Source organism: Rhinoderma darwinii, chromosome 3, assembly GCF_050947455.1.
Source record: "Rhinoderma darwinii isolate aRhiDar2 chromosome 3, aRhiDar2.hap1, whole genome shotgun sequence".
Taxonomy (NCBI): Eukaryota; Metazoa; Chordata; class Amphibia; order Anura; family Rhinodermatidae; genus Rhinoderma; species Rhinoderma darwinii.
In genome coordinates this window covers 400394100-400404250 of record NC_134689.1, presented here as the reverse complement: position 1 = coordinate 400404250, position 10151 = coordinate 400394100, and the positions used below count along the sequence as shown (strand labels likewise).

General features: G+C 40.1%; 1 protein-coding gene across 2 annotated transcripts in view; it reads right to left on the bottom strand.

The window, feature by feature from the left end:
- The window catches only part of DHPS (deoxyhypusine synthase), a 33887-nt gene that overhangs the window by 2479 nt on the left and 21257 nt on the right, over positions 1–10151 (bottom strand). For both annotated transcript variants that reach the window (XM_075859112.1, XM_075859111.1), the window contains exon 9: positions 9938–10063. In XM_075859112.1, coding sequence (XP_075715227.1) covers positions 9938–10063 — 126 coding nt within the window. The remainder of the gene's footprint in view (positions 1–9937; positions 10064–10151) is intronic.

Here is a 10151-nt window from a genome sequence, read left to right as displayed (position 1 = left end):
TGTATGATGATGTGGGAGGGGTTGTGGACACCTCCCCAGAGATACTTGGGGTTCTGAGAAAGTATTATGCCACCATATATAGTTCCAAGGCGGACCCCTCTTCTGAGGAGTTAGTTTTTTCCAGGGACTAGATATGCCCTCTTTGTCTTTGGAGAACGCGACCGAGTTGGATGCTCCGCTTACACCGATTGAATTGGAGACGGCCCTTGCCTCCATGGCTAATGATATGTCCCCTGGGGTGGATGGTCTTCCTTCAGAGGTGTTTAAATTGTACAAAGATGAGTTATTACCACCACTCCTTGAGGTAGATAAAGAGGCCTTTTCTCTGGGACGTCTCCCAACATCCATGATGGATGCTATTATTGTCTTAATTTCCAAACCCGGTAAGGATGTCCGACAACCTGACTCCTACAGACCGATATCCCTATTCTGGCGAAACTCCTGGCTAATAGAGTATCCCGTATAATTTCTAAGGTGGTGCATCAGGACCAGGCGGGCTTTATGCCAGATATGTCCACGGCTGTTAATCTCAGGAGGCTGTTCCTGAATCTTCAGATAACATAATCGGTTGAGGGTGCTAAGGCAGCGGCGTCACTTGACCCGGCTAAGGCCTTCGATAGTGTTGAATGGAAGTATCACTGAGCCACCCTGAAATGTCTTGGATTTGGCAATACCTTTGTTAAGTGAGTCCAGCTTTTGTACGATTGCCCCAGGGCTAGAATTAAGGCTAATGGGGTGATTTCTGAATCCTTTGCGTTATATAGGGGGACGAGGCATGGGTGCCCTCTCACCCCTATTATTTTCCCTAGCCATTGATCCGCTTGCAGCGGCTATTAGAAAGGCTGACGAGGTGAGGGGGTTTCCAGTATGGCGCGCTCCCTGAAATAATTGCTCTCTATGCAGATGACATGTTACGGTTTTTAAAGGACTGGCCTGTCTCATTGAATAATGCTATTCAGCTCATCACTGATTTTGGTCTTACTATTAATTGGTCTTACTATTAATTGGACTAAATCCTCTCTTCTTCTGGTGGGCCCTCAACAGGCTGATTCCCTGCGGTCAGCGGAGCGGCTGCAAATTGTTCCTCACTTTAAATACCTGGGCGTTCAAATTAGTGCTAGAATTTCAGACTTTGAAACTCTGTATATTGTCCCGCTTCTTCAAAAGATGCCAACTAAATCTGTGTCATGGTGTAGACTTCCCCTTGGGGTTATTGGTAGGGCGAAACCTGGTAAAATTATTCTTATGCCACAAGTCCTATATATAATTCATAATGTCCCACTCTGGCTGCCCCTTAGAATTTTCCGTAAAATGTATGCTATTTTCCGTGACCTTATATGGAAGAAGGGAGCGCCACGGGTACGCTTAGAGACGTTACAGAGATCCAAGGAGAATCCATGACTGTATTTCCTATCTGCACAGCTCCAACACCTTAAGGGGTGGGGATCAGATAGTACTAATGGCGCAACTGGTAGATTAACTAGTTATATTACGGGGAGCGGGTACTACTGCAGGCCCTTGAAGCAGGTCGCTTGGGTGTGCAGGGACGATCCATACCCACTTTATTACTTATACATAAAATCTGGGCCAAGATGAAAGAGGTGTCAGGCCTGGTGGGGTTTACTACATACCCTCCTATCTGGCATAATGTGCATTTTCAGGAATTTGACAAACTAGAAGGCTTTGCTGGGTGGAGGGACAGGGGGATCATTACTCTTGCGCAGTGGGTGACAGTTAATGTATTCAGAACGTTTGAGGATAGGCGGTCAGAATTTGCCTTACCTCAATCTGCTTTCTATCAGTATCTTCAATTGAGACAGGCCTGGGACTTACAGAAGAGGCAGTCTACATTGGCGCAGGTTCCTCAGTCCTCACTTGTTGATCTGGTGGCTCAGCCTGGGGGTACTATTTCATTATTCTACTAATGTCTCCTGGAGATAGTCCATAAAGGTCAGCCACTTTCTTTAAAGCAGAGATGGGGATGTGACGTGGGTCCTATAGAGGAGGAGGTATGGCAGGAGGTCATGGAACAGGTTCCTAAAACATCCTTGAGTGAAATGTACAGGCTTTCCCAATTGTATCTCTTGCATAAGGTTTACAGAACCCCATTATAACACCATGCTACGATTAGAAAAGCATGTGTATGACAAAAGGGGGACCCCTGCTAAATTTGAAGACCTATGGTCCCCTTGGTTGGATATCCCGGGTTTGGCTCCAGCGATTCTACTGGTGGATAGGCCCTCTTTAGACTGACAATCTCCTGGTGTGGGGGGAATGGTGGATCATCAGTTGCTGCAGGCTCTTTTGATTTCTGTCCAAATGTACATCTGGGATGTGGGTTAATTTTTGCTTATCACATGTTTGATGTATCTTTGTTCCATATGTGTTCCATGATTGAGTCATATTTGGCATGTTAAGGGATGGGGGGTACTTTATTTACTTCCTTGCTGTTGCTACTTTGAAGGACTCTATCTGTGAACGTCCATGGACTGGTGAGTTGGAAGATCTTTAACAAGCAATGTAGAACTTTGGGTGGGGTTGGGAATTCTAATTTTTGTAAAAATTTCTTATAATACAAAACTTTTTTGATAAAAAATAAATAAAATAAAAAAATTATATGGGGCAACACCAAAGACAGGATTTTTGTGAAAACTCTCGGGGCTGTAGTCTGACCAAACGTTAGAGCCACAAACTAGTAATGGTGAGGAGGGACTGCAAAGCGCAACTAGTTCTGGTGGGACTGGCAAATAGGAACGTGCACACGCTTCCTTGATGTCCACGGAGAAAAGAAACTCCCCATGTTCCATGGAAGCGACGACTGACCAGAGGGATGCCATGTGGAAATGCCGGACCTTGACGTACCTCGCTGAGACACCTGAGGCCTAAGATGGGTCAGGCAGAGCAGTATTATTTTTTTTGGGCACAATAAAGGTTGAAGTAGAATCCCTGATATTATTTGGTCGGGGGGCACCCGAATACTGACTACTTGAAGAAGCAGAAAGTTGATTGCTCGAAAAAAGGGGTGCCTTCCAGGATCGGAGACTGAGTAACAGCAGAGTGGAAAAAATGTATCCAAAAGATACATCTTCCTGAACCCAAGTGTCCAAAAAGTGGGAGAGGTTGGGGTCGGCAGGAGGGGCGAGCCTTAAAGCAAGGCTTGGCCTTCTGGCCCTGGTGGAAAGGTTGTCTGGAAGATAGAATGCTGGAGAACCCACGAAAGGACCGAAAAAGAGGACCTGTCTTCTTGACAAAGGCGCTCCACTTGACGCTGTTTTGGGGAGGCGAGTGCCCTTGCCACCAGTAGCTTCAGCGAAGATTTCTTCCAGTCTGGTCCCAAAGAGTCAGGAACCTGAAATAGGAAGCGTAGTCAGGAACCGCTTGGAAGCTGGATCTGCAGACCAACATTTCAGCCAGGTCATCCTGCGTAAAGCAATGGTAGACGCTGAAGCATGAGCCACCAGAAGAGCAGCATCAATAGATGCCTCACACAGGAACTTGGACGCATTAGAGAGGTGATGGGACAGATCAACCAATTCCTCATAAGGAGCCCCGTAAAAGGAGACCATGACGAATTTGGTGTACCTACTCAGTGGTAGCTCTGCTGACCCAGTTCAACGTCAAAAATAGGATGTAAGTAGACTCAAAGGTAGACTTAGCATAGGACTCCACTCAGCGATCCAGAGGATTCATGAAGGAAGTTGCGGCAGCCATGGGCATAGTAGTATTTTGCCAGGCGGCCAAACTGTAGGGTCCACCACTGGAGACAAATCTACATGGATGAGGCCCCTTCCTGAAAGGGATATATAAAACATCCAACCGGCTAGAGTGAATTATTCTTGTCCGGGTGTTTCCGTTTCTTTGGAAACTATATAATCAAGCTCCGAATGAGCTACAAAGACCTTCTGTTGAGGTTGAAGTAAAAAACCGAAGCAGGGGAAGGTGAAGGTATCACATCTATAAAGTGTCACGGACTGCCTTAATGAGAACTTCAACCGAAGTGGACAGCTAGGAAGATTTCCTGTCATCCTGATCCAAATCGGAATCAGAAAGTTCCCCCTCTTAGAAGGCTGGCCGGGGGGAGGTATGAGTGGAGAAAACTAGGTTAATCTTGTAGACATGGCCCATTGTTGGGGCCTGACACGAGCGAAAGGTGTGGACGGAGAGTCCAGAGGTGGAAAGTCAGAAAGGCGAATCAACATGACCATCATGGACTGGATGAGGACTGCATGGCTACTAACTGCCCTAGAAGAATGGTCGATTCCCACAATATCACTGGGGTCAGACATTGCAGTAGAGGGGGTCACCACACACTATGTTGAAAGATGGGGATGAAGTGGCCAATGAATCCACTCAGGTACTACAGCAAGGGAATTACTCCACCTTAGGGTGATGGCTGCCTGGTTACCTAGGTCTGCTAGGTAAAGTACTCCTACAGAGAGCAAAAAAAAACGCTCAGGGACGGAGCGCTAGGGCACCTGTAGAGAGGCCTAGGGCCGTTCCTACCCGGTTCCTGAAGTATATGTGCTGTCCTAGATAGAAAAGCAGCAAGACCCGGTCAGGAGGTCCTGTGTCCCCAGCAGCATCTGTCCAATGAAGAAAAGACAGAGTGGAAGAGAGGCCACGCCCCCAACGGCACAATTGGCCGCCGGCAGACACGTGCTCATGCTCAGCCAATTGGAAGCTAGATACTGCTGAGAGGATAGTGATAGTGAAAAGCATACTGGAGTGCTATTGTATGAGCAGAGGGAGTAGCAGGAGTGTCTGCCTCCTACGGAAACTAAGCCAAGACTGAATCAGCTCAGTGTCTGTAAGAGGAGCCACTTTTTCATTTCTTAGGATACGTGCACACGACCTCTTTTCAGACGTAATGGAGGCGTTTTACGCCTGAAAAGGCGACTCCAATACGTCGGCAAACATCTGCCCATTGCTTGCAATGGGTCTTACGATGTTCTGTGCAGACGAGCTGTCATTTTACGCGTCGTTGTCAAAATACGGCGCGTAAAATGACGGCTCGTCAAAAGAAATGCAGGACACTTCTTGGGAGGTTTTTGTAGCCGTTTTCTCTCATAGACTCTATTGAGAACAGCTCCAAAAACAACCGAAAAAAACGCCGCAAAAAACTTGACTTGCTCAAAAAACGTCTGAAAACAGCTCCGTATTTTGAGACGTTTTTGACTCTGCGTGTGAACATACCCTCAGTATTAAGCCTCCTAGCGGCAACAGCATATACCACGGTCTGTGTCCTCCAATGTAATGAACAAGAAATGCAGGTGATAAGTAATACTGATCAAAAACAGTCACATATGGAAATCCTCCAGGATGTTTATGTCCATATACTCGTCCATAGGGGGCAGTATTGTAGTAGTTATAGTCTTGTATATAGAGACAGTATTATAGTAGTTATATTCTTGTATATAGGGGGCAGTATTATAGTAGTTATATTCTTGTATATAGGAGGCAGTATTATAGTAGTTATATTCTTGTATATAGGGAGCAGTATTATAGTAGTTATATTCTTGTATATAGGGGCAGTATTATAGTAGTTATATTCTTGTATATAGGGGGCAGTATTATAGTAGTTATATTCTTGTACAAGGGGGCAGTATTATATTAGTTATATTCTTGTACATAGGGGGCAGTATTATAGTAGTTATATTCTTGTATATAGGGGGCAGTATTATAGTAGTTATATTCTTGTACAAGGGGGCAGTATTATAGTAGTTATATTCTTGTATATAGGGGGCAGTATTATAGTAGTTATATTCTTGTATATAGGGGGCAGTATTATTGTAGTTATATTCTTGTATATAGGGGGCAGTATTATTGTAGTTATATTCTTGTATATGGGGGCAGTATTATAGTAGTTATATTCTTGTATATAGGAGCAGTATTATAGTAGTTATATTCTTGTACAAGGGGGCAGTATTATAGTAGTTATATTCTTGTATATAGGGGCAGTATTATAGTAGTTATATTCTTGTACAAGGGGGCAGTATTATAGTAGTTATATTCTTGTATATAGGGGGCAGTATTATAGTAGATATATTCTTGTACATAGGGGTTAGTATTATAGTAGTTATATTCTTGTGTATAGGGGCAGTATTATAGTAGTTCTATTCTTGTATATAGGAGCAGTATTATAGTAGTTATATTCTTGTATATAGGAGCAGTATTATAGTAGTTATATTCTTGTACATAGGGGGCAGTATTATAGTAGTTATATTCTTGTACATGGGGCAGTATTATAGTAGTTATATTCTTGTACATAGGGGGCAGTATTATAGTAGTTATATTCTTGTATATAGGGGGCAATATTATAGTAGTTATATTCTTGTATATAGGAGCAGTATTATAGTAGTTATATTCTTGTACAAGGGGGCAGTATTATAGTAGTTATATTCTTGTATATAGGGGCAGTATTATAGTAGTTATATTCTTGTATATAGGGGACAGTATTATAGTAGTTATATTCTTGTATATAGGGGGCAGTATTATAGTAGTTATATTCTTGTATATAGGGAGCAGTATTATAGTAGTTATATTCTTGTATATAGGGGGCAGTATTATAGTAGTTATATTCTTGTATATAGGGGGCAGTATTATAGTAGTTATATTCTTGTATATAGGGAGCAGTATTAGGCTATATTCACACGGGGTATTTTGCCGAGTCTTTTGACGCGGAAACCGCGTCGCAAAACTCGGCAAAAACGGCCCGAGAACGCCTCCCATTGATTTCAATGGGAGGCGTCAGCGTCTTTTTCCCGCGAGCAGTAAAACTGCCTCGCGGGAAAAAGAAGCGACATGCCCTATCTTCGGGCGCTTCCGCCTCTGACCTCCCATTGACTTCAATGGGAGGCAGGAGAAAGCGTATTTCTCGCTGTTTTATGCCCGCGGCGCTCAATGGCTGCGGGCGAAAAATGGCGCGATAATCGCAGCGAAAATCGGCGTGCAGGGAGAGGAATATCTGCCTCAAAGTTCCAAACGGAATTTTGAGGCAGATATTCCTCCCCCAAAATACTCCGTGTGAACATAGCCTTATAGTAGTTATATTCTTGTATATAGGGGGCAGTATTATAGTAGTTTTATTCTTGTACATAGGGGGCAGTATTATAGTAGTTATATTCTTGTATATAGGGGCAGTATTATAGTGGTTATATTCTTGTATATAGGAGCAGTATTATAGTAGTTATATTCTTGTATATATGGGGCAGTATTATAGTAGTTTTATTCTTGTACATAGGGGGCAGTATTATAGTAGTTATATTCTTGTATATAGGGGCAGTATTATAGTGGTTATATTCTTGTATATAGGAGCAGTATTATAGTAGTTATATTCTTGTATATAGGGAGCAGTATTATAGTAGTTATATTCTTGTATATAGGAGCAGTATTATAGTAGCTATATTCTTGTATATAGGGAGCAGTATTATAGTAGCTATATTCTTGTATATAGGGAGCAGTATGATAGTAGTTATATTCTTGTATATAGGGAGCAGTATTATAGTAGTTATATTCTTGTACATAGGGGCAGTATTATAGTAGTTATATTCTTGTATATAGGGGGCAGTATTATAGTAGTTATATTCTTGTATATAGGAGCAGTATTATAGTAGTTATATTCCTGTATATAGGGGGCAGTATTATAGTAGTTATATTCTTGTATATAGGGGGCAGTATTATAGTAGTTATATTCCGGTATATAGGGGGCAGTATTATAGTAGTTATATTCCGGTATATAGGGGGCAGTATTATAGTAGTTATATTCTTGTATATAGGGAGCAGTATTATAGTAGTTATATTCTTGTATATAGGGGGCAGTATTATAGTAGTTATATTCCTGCATATAAGGGGCAGTATTATAGTAGTTATATTCTTGTATATAGGGAGCAGTATTATAGTAGTTATATTCTTGTATATAGGGGCAGTATTATAATAGTTATATTGTTGTATATAGGGGCAGTATTATAGTAGTTATATTCTTGTATATAGGAGCAGTATTATAGTAGTTATATTCTTGTATATAGGGAGCAGTATTATAGTAGTTATATTCTTGTATATAGGAGCAGTATTATAGTAGTTATATTCTTGTATATAGGGAGCAGTATGATAGTAGTTATATTCTTGTATATAGGGAGCAGTATTATAGTAGTTATATTCTTGTACATAGGGGCAGTATTATAGTAGTTATAGTCTTGTACATAGGGGCAGTATTATAGTAGTTATATTCTTTTATATAGGGGGCAGTATTATAGTAGTTATATTCTTGTATATAGGGGGCAGTATTATAGTAGTTATATTCTTGTATATAGGGGGCAGTATTATAGTAGTTATATTCCTGTATATAGGGGGCAGTATTATAGTAGTTATATTCTTGTATATAGGGGGCAGTATTATGGTAGTTATATTCTTGTATATAGGGGGCAGTATTATAGTAGTTATATTCCTGTATATAGGGGGCAGTATTATAGTAGTTATATTCTTGTATATAGGGGCAGTATTATAGTAGTTATATTCTTGTATATAGGGGCAGTATTATAGTAGTTATATTCTTGTATATATGGGCAGTATTATAGTAGTTATATTTTTGTACATAGGGCAGTATTATAGTAGTTATATTCTTGTATATAGGGAGCAGTATTATAGTAGTTATATTCTTGAACATAGGGGGCAGTATTATAGTAGTTATATTCTTGTATATAGGGGGCAGTATTATAGTAGTTATATTCTTGTACATAGGAGGCAGTATTATAGTAGTTATATTCTTGTATATAGGAGCAGTATTATAGTAGGTATATTCTTGTATATAGGAGCAGTATTATAGTAGTTATATTCTTGTACATATGGGGGCAGTATTATAGTAGTTATATACTTGTACATAGGATCAGTATTATAGTAGTTATATTCTTGTATATAGGGGGCAGTATTATAGTAGTTATATTCTTGTATATAGGAGCAGTATTATAGTAGTTATATTCTTGTATATAGGAGCAGTATTATAGTAGTTATATTCTTGTACATAGGGGGCAGTATTATAGTAGTTATATTTTTGTATATATGGGCAGTATTATAGTAGTTATATTCTTGTACATGGGGGCAGTATTATAGTAGTTATATTCTTGTATATAGCGGACAGTATTATAGTATTTATATTCTTGTATATAGGAGCAGTATTATAGTAGGTATATTCTTGTATATAGGAGCAGTATTATAGTAGTTATATTCTTGTATATAGGGGCAGTATTATAGTAGTTATATTCTTGTATATAGGGGGCAGTATTATAGTAGTTATATTCTTGTATATAGGAGCAGTATTATAGTAGTTATATTCTTGTACATATGGGGGCAGTATTATAGTAGTTATATACTTGTACATAGGAGCAGTATTATAGTAGTTATATTCTTGTATATAGGAGCAGTATTATAGTAGGTATATTCTTGTATATAGGGGCAGTATTATAGTAGTTATATTCTTGTATATAGGGGGCAGTATTATAGTAGTTATATTCTTGTACATAGGGGCAGTAATATAGTAGTTATATTCTTGTATATAGGGGGCAGTAGTATAGTAGTTATATACTTGTACATAGGAGCAGTATTATAATAGTTATATTCTTGTATATAGGGGCAGTATTATAGTAGTTATAGTCTTGTACATAGGAGCAGTATTATAGTAGTTATATTCTTGTATATAGGAGCAGTATTATAGTAGTTATATTCTTGTATATAGGGGCAGTATTATAGTAGTTATATTTTTGTACATAGGGGCAGTATTATAGTAGTTATATTCTTGTATATAGGGGCAGTATTATAGTAGCTATATTAAAAAAAATAAAAAATAACAAAGAAAGGGGCCAGACCATCCATCTTGGGGTCAGGAGAGATTGAGTATATGAAGTATTGAGCTGCTGAGAGTAGAGCTGGGTAACAAGTCCTGCACCTTAACTGGATTAGCATCCATGCGGATCTTTCCCCAGGATACCGCCTCATCTGGTCTGGCTCCAGCGTCTGACCCATCAAATTCCTGACCCGTGTTCACATAAACAGCATAATCTGCGCCGTTCCTCTACAGAATGAAAAAAAAAACTCATCAGGCATGACGGTGAGGTGTTGTGTAAGGAGCAGTATAGTCCTCTGCTATAGATAAATATTTT